General features: G+C 48.6%; 2 protein-coding genes across 3 annotated transcripts; one reads left to right on the top strand and one right to left on the bottom strand.

The window, feature by feature from the left end:
* Positions 1-218: 218 nt before the first annotated feature.
* Positions 219-14,760, bottom strand: LOC121497911 (ETS translocation variant 3). Of its 2 annotated transcripts, none has more exons than XM_041767718.1 (5): positions 14,651-14,760; positions 12,821-12,879; positions 11,977-12,214; positions 10,635-10,750; positions 219-4,835 (listed from the first exon to the last, which is right to left on the bottom strand). In XM_041767718.1, the coding sequence occupies exons 2-5, from the start codon at positions 12,864-12,866 to the stop codon at positions 3,706-3,708; spliced, it is 1,530 nt and encodes a 509-aa protein (XP_041623652.1). In that variant the 5' UTR covers positions 12,867-12,879; positions 14,651-14,760; the 3' UTR covers positions 219-3,705. The 2 variants fall into 2 exon arrangements, with proteins under 2 accessions (XP_041623652.1, XP_041623660.1); XM_041767726.1 differs by having other exon boundaries at positions 12,821-12,876; positions 14,651-14,752.
* LOC121487573 (proline-rich protein 2-like) lies at positions 14,097-14,729 on the top strand. The gene has a single exon (XM_041749453.1). The coding sequence runs from the start codon at positions 14,097-14,099 to the stop codon at positions 14,727-14,729; it is 633 nt and encodes a 210-aa protein (XP_041605387.1).
* Positions 14,761-16,981: the final 2,221 nt, after the last annotated feature.

A 16,981-nucleotide genomic window follows, 5' to 3' on the forward strand; every position in this document is an offset into this window, starting at 1 on the left:
CAGGATGTGGACAGTCCCCCAAAGCTATCAGGAGACCTGTTTCCTCACTGTGCTGGCACCTGTGCAACAGGACATAGGATGGGTGGGGTGAGTGGGCACAGGCTCGGCAAGTTCTCGGCCACGACCATCCTGGAGTAGCATGTCAACACCATCAACACCCTGCAAACATTACTTAAAAGTATTTTTTTATTTAACTTTAATTTCTGAGGTAAAATACTTTTTTTCTTTCAACTTCCATAACAAAATACAGAGCTATCAGATACCCCTGGAAAAAATATGTATATTATACATATATTTCTATAACATTACATCATATATATATATAATATATATGCAAAAATCTGAAGACTTTATAGAAAGTGGAACATCTAAAAGGCACTGCACAATGGAGTCGATTACTTACATCTATGTACATATACACACTTTATTCTGCTGAAGCGGATAACTAGTGAAGTAATCTTTCACATGTGAATGTCTCACTCACAAATCCCTGCCTCACAATTTTTTAACTCAAAGAACACCCAGATATTTCAAAACAAATCAACTGATTAACCACCCCTCCCCCAATGAAAAATAGAACAGTTCTTGAAAGATTGGGTCAAATTTTTTAAGCAAAATTAAAATATATGTTTCATTACCCTTTACAAAACAAACAGTACAAACATAATTATGGAATAAATAAAACACAAGGGACAAATAGCCAACTGACTACCCGCATGGTGAGAAGTGATGTACTTCAACTATGTTTTAATGCTTCTGGAAGTTTCTTGGCCCATGGAGGACTAGGGTGCAGTATTTCCCTGTGTTAGCTAGCGAGCTGGTTTAATGCAGTGCAGCCTGAAGACTGGGTTGGAGGGACCTGGGGAGTCGTTTCATTACACTTCTAGCTGTCCTCAAAAAAAAGGGGGGAGCTCAGCCATGCTGGATGCTCTTAAGAGATCTCTACTGTTTTTCCTATAGTCAAAAAAGCAAACTGTTTACATGAACAAGTTCTGATTAATGAAATTTCAAGATTTGTATCTGCAAAGTTTTAAAGATTTGGCACATTGAAATTTGGAAAAAATGGGGGAGGAAACAGGTCTGTTTTTGTCTCCCTTTCCCACCTGCCACCGGGACAGTGATGAAAAGTGCATGAGAAAGGCCTGGCTCTGTGCCGGGCTGGCGACAGGTGCTGCCAAGAGCAGGTCCGGAAGGTGAGAAAGTCCCCTTCCCCGCACCCTGGTGCCCCAGGAACTGCAATGACTTCCACATTCCCGCCCCGTTCCTGAGTGAGCCCAAGTCTGGCTCTGTGTAAGGACCCCTGCACCCCCTGCCCCAGCCCCAGTGTGCAATGCAAATCAACCAATGATTTACTGGTGGAATGGCAGTCAAAGGAAACAGTAAAAACACCAAATAAGTTCTTAAAGCCGAAAAACAGTTTTCATGGAGTTGAACATTTTTCGAGTGTGTTTTTTCAAGTGTAAAAGCAGTGACTTTTTGTTCAAACAGAAGCAGCATCTAGGAATTAATTCTGGCACTTGGGTTCCAGGGGGTTCCAGGTATGCATTGTGGATTTTTCTCCCTCTTATTTTAAAGGCCTCGAGTTTCTATTCCTGAGTTCATACTGACACATGCTGGCCCTCGGCTCTCATGGACAGACGGGGGCCGGCCAGCCTCCCTGGTTAGATTGGGCAACGCCAAGCAGAGAGCTGTCCTGCACCTGCCTGGGCTTGCTTTCTGATCCGAGGTAAGAGGTGCAGAGAGAGAAATGGACAAAAACAACCAACCAGGAGGAGCCTGAACAGGGAGCCCTTTGCAGCCTGACCAGAGCCTGAGGTGACAAGGACTGCACTCCCGATCCCTTCCCTATGGAAAGACAAGTCACTATGTGGAACTTGAATTGGATGAGGAGGACTTGCCAGACAATAGCACGATGGATGCAAGTCACCCCAAGCCACCTAACAAACCACTCACCTGCTCTGACCTTTTCTGCCCTCGCTCACGCACTCCTTTCAAAAAGAACTCCCCAGCCCCCCGTAAAAGACAACCCTTGAGTATTTATCAGTATAGACTTCATTTAGGCTAAGGTGGAGTCGGGGATCTCTCCAATTCCTAGATGCCACCCCTGTGCCCACTTCTTGCCTCCATCGGATACAAAGCCTTCTACTCTATCCTGGTCTCTATGTCAGGCAGATATGAGCCACTTCAGCATCTCCTCTGTATACCAGAGATGCATGCAAGCACACTTGGGTGGTAATGGCTTCTCTCTGTCCCCTCCCAGGCCCCTTTTGCTTCATGCAAGAGCAATACCTGCCTGTTCCTTTGTGCTGATGGGAAAGGGCTTTCCCATGGAGAAATAGCTCCTCACTGTAAACTGGAGTCTCATGTAGGATGGTCAGCTGATCACGAGAATGAGAACAATCTAGGGGAATGGGTACGGCAGGAATGGCACCACCATGACCACCACAGGACAGACAGCAACTCTGTCATTCCTACCAGGCTCTGGCATCTGGCTGCCTTCTACTTCTATCCACCTCTGCTTTCAGCCTCGACAAACATCCACTTGCAACCCAGCTACCTTCTGCACTTCCAGGTAACATCTGCCCTGAGCTCCCACAAATCCCACCTTTCTGCTCCCCATCCTCATGAAGTCACGAGGGGACAACTAAATACCAGCTCGAAATTTAACCATGTTTCAACATTCCTGGGTCATCTGAAAAGTTGTCCGTGCCCTTTTACAGGTTTATGTTGACAGACCCGTATCACGTGAAAGTGTGTTCATTGTTAAGGCTTGACTTAGGAAACGGTCAGAGAAGCAGACACAACGCAGACATCTCCAGGGTCGTGCTGTCCGGTGAACTCACAGTCACACTGTGGTTTGGCTTTCCAAACCCACAATGGAAAAGGAAAAATGAAGATCATTTTTGTGTTTTTGTTTTTAAAGGCATTGGGTTACTTCCTCCTGCCCTCTTCTTTCTTCCCTGAATGAGAGCTTACAACTCCTCATGGCTTCTTACCAGGTGAAGGAGGGGAAAGTCCAAGGAGCCTGCAGCAGGGCTTCCCGCCTCCCAGCCCCCGGGACGGCTCGTTTCCTGCAGACGGATTTTTAAAAAGGAAAGGAAAAAATGCCAAACAACAAAGGAAGAAAGAAAAAAAAAGCAACATCTGAACATCCCCCTGTCCCAGTAAGACTGAGATTACCTTATTCCTTCCCGAAGGAACTACACAGAAACATTGCAGGCAACACACTCTGTGTTCATGGTCTCTCGCTGCTCAACCTCCCCACTACACCCTATCCCCTTCTCCCTCTCTCAATCCGAGCAAAAGAAATTCATTAATGGCTTTTCATAGATAAATACAATAGAAAAGAAAGAGGTCTGGAACCTGAACTATAACAGGACCAAGTGAACCCTGGCCCCCTGGGAGTTTGTCAGAAAGTATAAGCCTGCCCAGAAAGCAGAGGCTCTTTCCTCCTTTCAGTTCATGACCCTTCCCATGTGCTACTCACCAGGAAAAAAGTGTGTTCACATCCCACCTAATTTACAACAGAAGATACCCATCCCATCCCCCAAACATAAAAATACAAGTCTATGCCCCTAGAATGATCAAACCAGTCTAATTCCCTCCCTCCCTCCCTCCCCCCCACCCCCGACCCTGAAATCTCGCTACATAAATACATGTATGCATTTGATTATAGTATAAACAGCTCCCGATCCACTTCCAGTTCTAAGCATCAGCAGCTGCCGTGGCCAAGCCCTGCGGTCCTGACCCACTCCAGAGGAACTTGCCGTTCTTACTCAGCTCTCGAGCTTCAGGGTCATCATTCCAGCGCCGCTTCAACCGGAGCTTGGGGGGCATCAGGGCATCTTCTTTCTTCTCAGGTGCGCTGGGTTCTCTGCCGGGCCTGTCCTCACTGTCTTCAGTCACCTCCAGGGGTTCCTCACTTGGGGTGCTCACGGAGAGAGAGGGCCAGACTGGCGCAGCTGGGCGGGCAAAGACAGTGCCCTTCTCCTCATCTATGGTCCTACTTGGCACAGCGCCCTCCCCATGGGAGCGCTCCTCCTCTCGCACCAACTGCCTGAGACTCTCGGGATCCTTGTCAGAGGCTGGCTCCACCTTAATTCTTGGGGGGACAGGAGCCATGGTGGGAGCAGTGACGGGGGCTGACTCCTCACTGCTCTCTACCCTCTCCCTGTTCTTCCGCCCAGCTGGCGGCGGCTGCAGCTTGATAGAGAACTGGGCCGACTCCTCTGGGTGCATTTGGCACTGCAGTGGCGGGACCATGAGTCCTGGGTAACGGGGAAATGTCCGGGGACTCAGATGGTAGTTGAACACGGAGCAGGCTTGAGAATGAAGGTAGTGTTTCATTTCCTCAGGGTTGAAGGAGAAGCAGCTGCTGCTGGTGAAGGGGCTCAGGCCTGGGGACGGGCTGTAGGAGAAGATGGTGGGGGTCAGGGACAGGGCCGGTGAGAGGGGGACGTTCAGAACACCTCCACGGCCAGGGAGCGGAGAGACAGCAAAGGGACTGTGGGGGTCAGGGTACATCCCTGGCCTGGTGAACAGAGGAAGCATTATGTCGGGCTTGCGTTTCTGATGGCCAATCCCTCCACCAACGGCACTCCGGGAGGACAGAAGATCCACGCCCCGGCGCCAGTCGGTGGTGGAGCCATCCTCCAACTCCGGAAGCTCTGCCTTTCTATCAGTGCCGTTACCCGACTCCTGGCCAGAAGCAGTTAGGGAGCTGGCAGAGAACCGCCCCGGCTGCACATCACTAGTTGGAGAATGTGTGTCCAGAGGTGGGAAATGGAACCGGGAAGAGGCGGTTGGCACTGGTGGCGCACTCTGGGGAACCACACCTGTGAAGGTGGAGAAGACGAAGCCACTTTAGAAGACTGGTCACTCGTCAGCACACTTACTTCTGCTACAGTGAGTCCAAGATGTTCCCATCTCAATACGACAGGAAGCAAATGCTCCAGCCGCACTGGATCCCTCCGCACCCCATCTTTCCAGAGCTCCCGCTCAGCTTCCTCTCCCCAGGCTGACTGCCGTCTCTCCCCAGTCTCTGCCCACCCTACTTCACGGCATTCTGTGCTGCCTGAGATACCTTATACCTGTTCATCTGTACTCTACACCATCAGTTCCATGAAGGTGGGGACTTCCTACTACTGTTCACAACTAGTCGTAAAGCAGTTCGTGGTTAACAACTAGAGGGTGCTCCGGACAGATTAGCTGAATGGATGGATGGGCACACTAGCCTTCTCTTCCTCTCCAATCCTAAATACCTCACCTCTTGCAATTCTTTGCTTGGTAAACAGTCTTTTTTTATTTTCATGGTTTTGGCTTTATCTATCAAGCAAGCAAACAAACCAAACACAAATAACACTGGAAACGACACGCCACGTAAAGCAATGCATTAAAAGCCCAAAGACTGCACCTCACATTCACGGACACAAACAAGACCACGCTTAACAACAGGAACAGATTAAAAAAGAAAAGGCCATAGGCTTATGAGAGTAAGTTGTTATGGTAGACCTTTTATCATTTCTGATATAAAATCACCACAGATCCAAATATTTTTCGATCTCTAAATTTGTTTTCCTCTAACAAATTCTATATAGTGATCTCCACTCCCATCTCACTTTAAGTGCTCCTCAGGCACTGAGGAAGCTGGACCCCTTCCCCCTTACTCCCTCTCCCAAGTCTGCCTGCTAAAACTGATACTTGAATCGCAGAAGAAACCAAAACCACACTAAACATGTTAAATTCAGAGGCCCACAGCTTCTCCACTCCCCCAAAAGGTCCTTTTATAAACAAGGAATAATAAAGGTGTGCCCTCAGGGGCGCCTGGGTGGCTCAGTTGGTGAAACATCTGCTTTCAGCTCAGGTCATGATCTTAGGGTCCTGGGACTGAGTCCCATGACAGGCTCCCTGCTTATTCGCCTCTTCCTCTGCCTCTCCCCCTGCTTGTGCTCTTTCTCTCTCAAATAAATAAAATCTAAACAAAACAAAAAAACCCACCCCAAAAGGTGTGCCATCAGGGGCCTCAGAGCCCCTCTGGGTTCCTGGGACATACCGGTGACTTACGATTAGTGATGCTGTCAGGAGAGCTCTTTATACTCTGAGACAGAAATAAGGGAGAAGGAAAAATAAGAAAACCCTAGACGGTATGAAGCCTGGTATGGCTAGGGACTGTCCCCATCAGCAGCCTCCTTTGATTTCTGGGGTAATGGGCACCCTCAGCCAGGTCTCCTGAGTTGGCTGCTATGTACACTGTGGTTTTGGAGGCACATGTGACTGAAGGACATGGCCAGAGCAGCACATCCCGAAGTGAAGTTCCACAGAAACTGCTCTGCAGGGCTCTGTCCCCTAAAGCCCATGACTTGATCTTACAATGACACATCACTTCAACTTAACCTCAAAAAAAACCTTAGCATATATAAAAGAAAAAAAACACATGTATCAACAATGCCAATCATTAGTGAATCTAGAGAGGGCACACGGATGTTCACAGTTCCATTCTTTCTCATTTTTCTATAGGCCAAGAGTATCTCTTCTAGCAGTGTATTACAGCGGCTAAAATTCTATCTTTTTTGATACATTTGGGTCTTGATTTTATATTAAGAGCATATCTCTTGAAAAGCAAGAAAGCACTTTCAATGTGTTCTGAAGGACTATAGGAGTATAATGGAATAGGGGCAGGGAGGATCCTATCTCCTGAACAAGCTAGTTATTTTTTATTTTTATTTTTTTAAGATTTAAAAATTTACTTATTTGACAGAGAATGAGAGATCACAAGCAGGCAGAGTGGCAGGGAGAGGGAGAAGCAGGCTCCCTGAAAAGCAGACAGCCCAACGTGGAGCTCGATCCCACGATCCTGACTGAGATCATGACCTCAGCCAAAGGTAGACGCTCAACTGACTGAGTCATCCAGGCACCCCTAGTTTTGTTTTCTCAAACTAGAGGGTATTTCCTTCTTTACACAGGTTAAGATACACTGTAATTCTGTAAGAACACAGAACACACAGCACTTTCTAAATGAACTTAGGAATGGTGTAACCTATGAGCAGTGCTGGAGGGAACACGCTGGACCCTCATCTCTGAGGAAGTACAGCAGCTCTACTGTTACATGGGATATGTTAAGAGAATAAATCTGAATCTAAGATGTTGTTTGAAAAAGTAAGCTTCCTGCTTCAACAACTTTGAATAGCACTGCTTTGGAAGACAACCACCTTCAAGGAGCCACTATGAAATCTGAGTAGCAAGGTTAGAAAATCTGGGTTTGAATCTCAGTTCTGGCACCTTGTACCCCAAGGCCTGTAACCAACTGGCTTCTGACCCTCCTTTGGCAAAATGGAAATAACAAGACCTTTGCCTAGGTTCAAACCCTGGCTCTACCACTTATTAGCTGGGTGACTCTGGATAATTTACTTACCTTTCTGTGCCTCATTTTCCTTACCTGTAAAATGGATAGCAACAGGACTAATACTCATGTTATAAAAACTAAAATGGTTAGTATTTTTATAAAGGCCTTAGAATAGTACTGACACTCAGCAAATTTCATGTTAGGTATTTATTAAAACAAGTAATTTTTTATTACACAATAATCACAATTTAAAAACAAAAACTATAAAAGGCACATACCATTTGAATATGTACCATATGTTAGACAAGAATAGTAGAGCCATGTTAAATTTCCTGGGTGTATTAATGTTACTGAGGTCATGGATGAGAATGTCCTTGTAGTTAGGGAATATGTGCGGAAGTACACAAGGGAGAAATGTCATATCTGAAACTTAACCTCAAAAAAACTTAGAAAGCATATATAAGAGAGAAAAACACATGTATCAACAATGCCAATCATTAGTGAATCTAGAGAGGGCACACGGATGTTCACAGTTCTATTCTTTCCCATTTTTCTATAGATTTAAAGTCTTCCAAAATAAAGAGAAATATAAAACACCAGGGTGGTGGTGGGGAGGCAGAGAGAGAGGTGTCGAACCCATTCCGGAGCTGGCCGGTCCTGCCCTGCCAGGTAAGCACTTTTCATAGTATCTTCTGTATTTTCCCAATGTTTCTTATCCCAATAAATGTTAAAATATATATATATATATATATATATTTTTTTTTTTACAACATGCTTTTAAGAATAAAAACGAAATACCTAGTATCTTCCATACCATTCAAATGCATTCTACCCTAAACTTTGACAGTGAGTAAGATGGTAGGGGAGGAAGGGAGAGCACTCATTGTACTTTTTACTATAAACCTCTGAATTATTTGGGTAAGTATCACCATCATCTACACATAATCTCTCTGACCTCCAGAATCAAAATCCACAAGAGCTCTGTTACTTAGAGAGCTTGTCACATTCCACAGTTATTTAGAATTGTGCTAAACCTCATCTATCTTATCTCTCCTGCTAAATTTTAAGTTCCTTGAGGGAAAGAACTCCTCCATAATCTTTTCTTTTTGTCTTTAGGACTTAACACATAATCTGTGGAGCAAATGAAGGAATCCTAATTCAGGGTAGGAATGTATGACCTATTCAATAAAAGCCAGGTTTCAAAAGCTTCGTCTCTCAGGAATGGTTTCCTGAGAAACCATTCAGCATGTAACTGGACTCAGCCTGCCCATGTCAATCTTTGGTTTAGCTATTCTCCATAATTTTCTCATTTGCAAAATGTGAATACTGAGACACACACTTTATAGCAGGCTGGGAAAGTAGAATGTGGTAATTCACAAAAACACCAAGCAAAAGTACCTCCATGAAGTAGATGCTCAATAAATGTTATGTTTCCTTGTCATCATAAAAGTTAAACCCAAAATAACACTTGGCCTCTTTGCATCAAAGTTCTTTTTTTTTTTTTTTAATTTTTATTTATTTATGATAGTCACAGAGAGACAGAGAGAGAGGCAGAGACATAGGCAGAGGGAGAAACAGGCTCCATGCACCGGGAGCCTGATGTGGGATTCGATCCCGGGTCTCCAGGATTGCGCCCTGGGCCAAAGGCAAGCGCCTAACCACTGCGCCACCCAGGGATCCCTGCATCAAAGTTCTTTATGAACTAACGACTCCCGCTCTTTGGGGTTATCTGTACCTAGGATGTGAGCAATCAAGTATATATCTAAACGAAATGCACACTGTTCTGTTTTCCCTATGACTTCATTCCTTTAGGACCTTGAGCTTTGTTAAGGATCAATGATGGTCCCACTGCTTTCAGGCAGACCAGGCTGTGCTAGGCCATTACCATTAGGCTAGCAGACCAGAGTCTTCCTAGAGTGAGGATCCAGGTTTTCTCCCCCTGGAAGGGCATGTTACTACCAAGGGCTGATGGGCATGCCCTGTTCCAGGCTGCCCATGTGGCTGGACTTCTGGGTTTAACAGACGAAAAGGGGTCAAAGACATAGAACCAAACCAATGAAATCCTTTTTGGGGCAGGAGGTAGTGGTATGAACACCAACATGTTCTTCAAAATTGCTGGTATACCCATGTGGAGTCCCAATTCCTTTAGGTACACAGGAAGGGGGCCAGAATGAAAACTAGAGGAAACGAGATTCCAGTGGCTAGAATAGGTCTGATTTCCTAACACCTCTCCCTCAGGCACAAGGAAAGAAAACAGGTTGTAATTAGAGAGATGCATTCCAATACCATTTTTTTTAATGCATGCCCCAGGGACAGGAGGGAGTGGCTATAGAAGAGATGGAACTGTACCGATAGCAGCATCAAGCCCAAACTGCCCTAACTTGTTGTGTGTAGTTAATTACCTATCTGCAGTGGATCTCACCATTATATTCTCAGCCACACCCCCGCTCTGATTTTTCAAGTTTCTTCCACAACTTTTCTCTGAGAAGTTAGAATATTGCAGCATCACAATCAGATTTCTTGGCCTTAACACACAATAACACAAAAACAAGAGTACCAATGGACTGGTCGGAAACTAGTTAAATATAACCTATATTCTTATGGAGGGAGAGGTCTTGCCTCTGAAACGAAACAAAACCAAAATCCTTCTAGGAGACTGGACAGAGGCTGACCTCATACCTTTGTGAGGAGCTGGGATGGCAAGCTATCTGTGGAGAGCCTGAAAAGGAAGCCTGGCTGCCTTTAAGAGCAAAGAAGGTCAAGTAACCCCAGATCTTACTCTGAGGAGGTGTTGGTACAGATCAAAGACACTGCTTTTCACTGCAAACATATGAACCTCCCCTTCTGTGATTAAGGATGCTGTGGTTTTGATGATATTCACTTGATAAGGGAGAGCTTGGTAGTTTCATAGAAATTCGGAAGTGTTTGTAGAAACAGGTTCTTGTCTATGAAAGAGCCGCTGGGCAGGGTGTTAACGCTGTGAGTTCTGAACTGAAAGCTGAACACGAACCTATGGAACATAATTCCTAAAGAGGACAGCGGAAAAGTACCTGGGAGACACCAATAATATGCACAAAAGAGAACCAAATAAACAACTAAACAAATCTCTTGACATAGCAGAGCCTGTCACTTCCCATATGGGGCAGAGAAACCTGAGCAGGACCCTGGGGGCAATCCCCATGACTCTAGTGTTTCTAAAAATTCTTCAACATGGTAGGTCTCAGACTTGGGTTTTTAAAGTTCTTTCTCAACTCAAAAAATTCATTCCCCACCAAAAGAATTAGCTTCTTACCACTTGACCGAATGTTGATGAATGGGTAGTTGGGCATCACCAGCTTGTTGAAGTTAAATTTATAAGTAAACCTTTTCCCTTTTGTTTTATGAAGGATCCTCTTGTTGTAATAGTATCTGTAAAAATAGGAACATGTGTCAATTTATCTTCTGGCTACTGACAATTTTTTTTTACTGACAATTTTTGATACATTTAGGTAACCACTGAGATCTACAGTTCTGTGCTCTTTGACAGTTCTGTGCCATTCTTTGACAGCCTGGCCTTCATGTTAGGGCTGGGAGACTTACTCAATTTTCACACTAAGTTCTAGTCCTTGGCTGGAGCTTTACAAAGACAATCTCACTTTGAGATCCTAAACACCTATCCTAGCCCCAACCACCCTTCTCCTCCATCACTCTACAGTTTCAATTCCATAATCCATTTCCTTCCTGTTTCCCTGTGTGTCACTGTCCTGCCCAGGTGGGGGCAGACAAGTCTCTTGGGAGACCTGATATGGTAGGTCCAGAGGCCTGAGCACAAAGAAACACAGAACTGTTTTGTGGTGGCAGGTCAAACAATCATATACCCCAATCTGAAAAACAGCAGGCAGCCTGGCCTGCTTCACTTTCACAAGGTGTGAGAGGCTCCGGCACAGCTGCTGCCCGGATCTGACATTCAAGGTCACTAAGAATGAAGAGAGGCAGGGGACTCTGGTGGACCTAGAGCCTCTGGCCTGGCATCTATTCAGCAGCACGGCTTACAAATGGCCTCCTGGCCCCTAGAGGGCAAACAGGTTATGAAATGTAAAAACTGACAAGGGGGAAAAAAGAACCTGAGAAAACCTTAAGTGGTCAATTTTTAGACGTTTAGACAGAGCAACCTTTGGACTGACAACTGAGCTCACAGATATGGTTCCTGAACAGTGAGGTCAGAACCATTCAATGAGCCCTCCTCCTGTGTGCTTTGCTTGCTTCACTTTGCCCACTTTCTTCCAGAAGAGCCTAAAGAGAGAAATTCTAACAGATTTCCAACAGGAAAGTCTAAACTAATCTTCTAGATTATAAACAAGCTCCAATCCATGTTTCACCACACAACCTCGCCCACTATAGAGCAGAATCAATTGTCTGTCAGGACGCAATGCCAACCACGCTGGAATTCCCTCCTCCATATATCCAAAGATATGCTTTCCTCCTGGATCTGTGCTAGTCAGATTCAGCAGCTCTTCGACTCCCACTAAGCTACACGTTATTCACTTAGTGCAGTCTCTTACCACTTGATACCCTTTCAACCCAACATTCACCCCAAATGCTTAGTCTCCCTCTGGTCTGTTAACACCGTGGGTCTGGGAATCCTTTCCTCTCACCTGAGGGCCCGGCTCAGCTTGTCATAATTCATCTGGGGTTTGCACTTCCTGCGGCCCCAGAGGCGGGCCACCTCATCTGGATCCTTGATGACAAACTCCCCGTACTCTCCCTGCTGCCAGGCGATGACATGGCGGAACTCCTCCTTCTGCAGCAGCTCCAGGATGAAGTGCCACAGCTGGATCTGCCGGGAGCCCGGGGATGACTCTGTTTTATAGGCCCAATCAGGAAATTGATACCCTTTAATGTGAAAAGGGCAAGATGAAGGCAGTCAGGAGTTAGGTGCATACATATCAGGATCCCTGACTTCACATTCCAATGCTCAGAATCCCTAGAGTGCTGTGCAAACATGTCATAAACACCTCTTCGGTCAGCCAGGGCTAACCACAACAGGGGAGAGGAAAGCAGAGAAATGTCACCTTTCTTGTGGCAATCATTTGATCTGCTAGAGCTGGACAGCAGCACCCAGGTGTGCCAATGTCTCACTCTTTCCTGCATTACTAAATCTTACACCTACTTTCCACGAGGGCAGGAACGTTCCAACAGAAACAAAGAGGAAAAACGAACTAACATTTTAGGGAAATAAAGCTGAAAACTCCTTACCCCTGAGGGTGGAACTGTGTTTCTAACAGGGAGGAGACTCTAAAGCTTGGGATAAAGGTGTGGTGACTTGACATGTTAAATATACATCCATAAGAAACAAGCCTCCAACTGTGCTAGCTGTATCCACCCAGTCAAGAGGCTGTCTAGTCATGGACTGACATTTGTGAACAGAGCCCAAGTGGAGAGAAAAGGAACCCCTGAGGGACATTCCTGGTACATCAGAGATGATTAACTTCTGCTCACCTCCACCTCCTTCTGGCTTTTCCACGATGCTACAGCCTGCTTTCATTTTCGCCCTCCTGCTGAGAGACAGAACCCACATCAATTACTTTAAGGTGCTATTTATTTATTCATTCTCCTCCCAAGGTTTTCTCGCACAACCTTTCCCCAAACTTCCTTTCCCTCCTTATGTAACCCTCTTTCTTTCAAATATGTCACCTCCAAACTGCTAATCCTCAAGTCATCAAATGATGGTCCTCAGGTCATCAGCTTCAAGGGCCATAATTATCTCTCACCTGACTTTAAACCACAAAGTGTAAACACTGTCCTTAATATTTGCTTTCTTCCTCCTGACTAGCCCTTTAGATGTAAGAAAGGAAGAGCACAGTGAAATGGGTCCACAAAGGGAGCCAAAACAAGCCAAACAAGCCCGTCTATTACTAGACAGGCCCAGATGCCAAGACACACATGCCTGAGTTCACCGAGATGTGCCAGTTTTTAAAGAGTGGAAAAAAAAAAAATCCAAGTCCATCTGATGGCAACTCAAGAAAACATATGATTTTGATTTCTTTTGCTGAATTACACGAGATCAGAGAAGGAAAACTCCTTCGAGTCAGAAACGAATCCCCTCCTCCATGAAAAACACCGTGGGATACAGGAAGTAAACAGATCACATGTACAGTTACATTACTTTGAGAAATACTTTTACATTTTCTCCTTTTAACAGGAAGGAAAAAAAAGGCAGGCATTTCTGAGAACCTTCTGTTCAAAAAGCGCAGGGAGTCTTGCTATGATCTGAATTCATTCCATCCAGATTTACAGTTCCTCAATAAATTTCCTCTTCCTGGCAGCAAGCAGCTTTGTATCAGTCAATCCTTTAGCAAAAACGGAGGGAGAGGCGGGCAGGAGAGGGCAGATCTAAGCTCACTGTTCCCTAGGGTGGATGACAGGGCCGCAGCACCCACATTAGCGAGAGCGCTCCTGGACGGAATGTAGGTGCCTCAGTGGCCTCAGGCTGGGGTGGGGGCAAATTCCTAATCTTGGACGTTTCATCTAACCTCGGATTCCTCTAGATCCTTAGAGCCTTTTTTCTCACCATATACATTAAGATAATCAGCGAGTTTGTCTATAAAACTATGAGGACGACATAAACAGCCCAAAGGAAGAAGAAAACAGACGCACACAGAGACACGCAGTCCCAGACACAAGACGCACAATCACAAGGCCTCGAGCCCGGGCAGGAGCTTCCTGCGCTGGCTGCTCCCACCTCCAGCTCCCCGCCGCTCCGGGATACCGCCCGATGGCTCCGCCGGAATGCGGGGCCTCCACTCCGCCGCGGGAGTGCCCTCCAAGCGCACGACCCCGGGGTCCGGACCGCGCCGCGGCCAGGACTGGACCAGGAAGCTTCCTCCCGACGCCCCGGCTCCCCGATCGGTCCCTCGCCGGGGCCCGCAGGCGCCTGTCCGCGCCGCCCGCAAATTCACCGCGAGGCCGCTCGCCTCGAGTCTGCAACCCCCCCGGGCCCTCGCCCTTTCTCAGTTCGCAGCCGCTCCCGCGAGGGCGAGGCGCGCCGAGGCCGGCGCTGTGGCTGCCCCGCGGCGGCCTGCGGCCCGGCTCCCAGCGCCCGGAGCCTCCCTCCCCGCTGCCTCCCGCCGGGCCGGCCTTGCTCCGGGGCCCCGCGCAGCCACCGCACGAACGCGTCCCGGGTCCCCGCCGCCCCTCGCACACCCGTGGCCCGCCCGCCCCCGCGCTGCCCGTGGCCCGGCCGGCCCGGCAGGTGGCCCGACCCCGGGGACGCCGCCCGCGAGGCCAGGGGCCGACCCCGGAGGGCCCGGCGACGAAGCCGGGACTCACCTTTCCCCGGCGCGGCCCGTCTTCGCTCCGGTCTCCGCGGCGTCTCCGGCTCCTCCTCATCCACCCTAGCAGGAAGTGACCTCCGCGGCCGCTGTCGTCACTTCCGCCCATGGCCGGGGGCGGGGCCGTCCGCCGCCTCCCCGCCTGGGCCGCGCCCCCGGCCTGCTCCTCCTCGCCGCAGCGGCCGACTTCCGCCGCCCGGTCCCCGCCCCCGCCCCCGCCCCCGCGCTTCCCCCGCCGGCGCCGCGCTACGTCACGCCGCGGAGGACGTCACGCACGCTCGCGGACGGCGGGGTGGCCCCGACGGCGGGCTGGGGGCTGGGGGCCGGGGGCCGGGGGCCGGGGGCCGGGGGCCGCGGCGCCGGGGACCTCTAGTCGCCCACCTCCGCGGACGTCGCAGCGCTCTGCCCCCCGAGGGCCTTCCGCGCTGGGGAGCGGCGCCGCAAGTGCCCCGGGACCCGGCCGCGCCGCCCGAGCCCTCTCCGTGTGTGTCCCCCGTTCCTGCGTGCAGACCCAGCAGCAGTTGACTTGCCTTCTCCCTGGGTCGCTCGGAAACATCCTTTCCTTTTCTTCCGCTGTGCTCTCCGCGCGGGCGGTCGCCGGGGCCAGGTCCTTGCCCGGAGCCCGTCGGGGGGGCGGGGGGCGCCCGCAGCCCCGGCCCCCTCCCCCTCCGCAGGCCCAGCGGAGCCCGGGGCACCAGCCTACCTGGAGGGCGGGGAGGAGCCGCCGCCTTGAAGGGCTGGCGGGGCCCCGGGGGCACCGGTACCTTCCGAGGCCGCGGCCGGTGCGGGAGCCCCCCCCGTACCCCCCCCCCCCCCCCCCCCCGTCCGTGCTGCTTCCACTGGCCGCTCTCTAGCTGCTGATGGCTTAGCTAGTAACCATTAACTAATAATGGTCGTCCCCTCTGCACTTCAAGCTGTCCTTGTGTGAAAAAGAAAGGATAATGGAATCAGGGATGTAGGGGGCTTTTCTGGTTAGAAAACAATACAATGTAGGTGAATAAGATGAGCGCCATTTTAGCGCCATAGAGGATTACCGGCATCCACAACCGTGCAGTGAGCCTGGTAGGAAGTCTTCGGTGTCCTTTGTATCTTAGGCATATAGTGCCTCGAACCACTAGTGCATTCTGTGTAAATATCACATGTGTGGATGAACATCTTTTGGAAAGATTTTAAAAAGATTTTATTTGACAGAGAGGGCGGATAAGCAGGCGGCAGGGCAGGCAGAGGGAGAGGGAGACGCAGCCCACCCGCACTGGACTTGATCCCAGGACCTGGGGACCATGACCTGAGCCAAAGGCAGATGCTTAATGGACTGAGCCACTCAGGTGCCCCTGGTTGAACATTCTTGTTAAAATACTGGGATTTAGCTGAATGATGTAAATGGATCCTCGTGCCTTCAGTTACTTGTGGGACCCCATTAAATTGCTTGACCTCTCTGTATCAGTTCCTATAGTCCCTGCTCATGTGGTTGTATGAAACCCATTAATACATGTAGAGTGGTTAAAAGGAAAGAGCACATTGTAAATACGGAAAATGAACAGATATTAGCAAAAATAATCATAAGAATCATTATAAAAGTCCTTGAATTCTCATACCACCCATGCAGATCTTACTGGATGAGTCAGTTCAGAAACCAGGGTGATCAAGAAGGAGCAGCTTCCTCTGAAAGTCTGAAATTGCTAACCTTTGGCTCAGGGCTTGACTTGTTATGGTTGGAGCCAGCACTTTGCCTCCAGGGACCCTGTTTTACAAAGGGCCAGCAGCCAGAGCCTTGGACCCTTGGCATATTCTTCGCCCCTGTCTCCTAGTGGTTCTCTACTGCTGCTGCTTCTCTGACTAATGAGGGTCACAAAGCATGACTTGTATAAGTAAAGACTGTTAACAGAGGTAAACAAGGTCTCTCCACCTGGCTGGGGTCTGGATTAATGTACCGAGTCGTGTTAATGAACCAGCAGAGCTCAATACAGTTTTTACATTAAGAATCCAATCACTGGCCTCAAACTCAACAGGCAACTTTGCGTTTGATAAAGCAAACTGGGAATTCCCTAAGAATTACTGGGTCCAGATGAATAAGTTTTGCATTGGGAACCTCTCCCATGGTGGTACAATCTGGGAAGATTGGGATGGTTAGGGACTCCTTGTCCAATGCACTCAAGGTCCCTGTCCTCTCCTTCCTCATGGCACTGCCGCCTTCATCTGCTCCAGATAGGCTTCCCCAATGTGGAGGTTCTTGCTACTGAAATACAGACAGCATGAGCTTTCTGAAAGCTTGGGGGTGGGAACGCCTAGGCATAGTCTAGGAGTCAAGACAGGTTGTAATCTCTTGAAT

This window comes from Vulpes lagopus, chromosome 1 (assembly GCF_018345385.1).
Source record: "Vulpes lagopus strain Blue_001 chromosome 1, ASM1834538v1, whole genome shotgun sequence".
NCBI lineage: Eukaryota > Metazoa > Chordata > Mammalia > Carnivora > Canidae > Vulpes > Vulpes lagopus.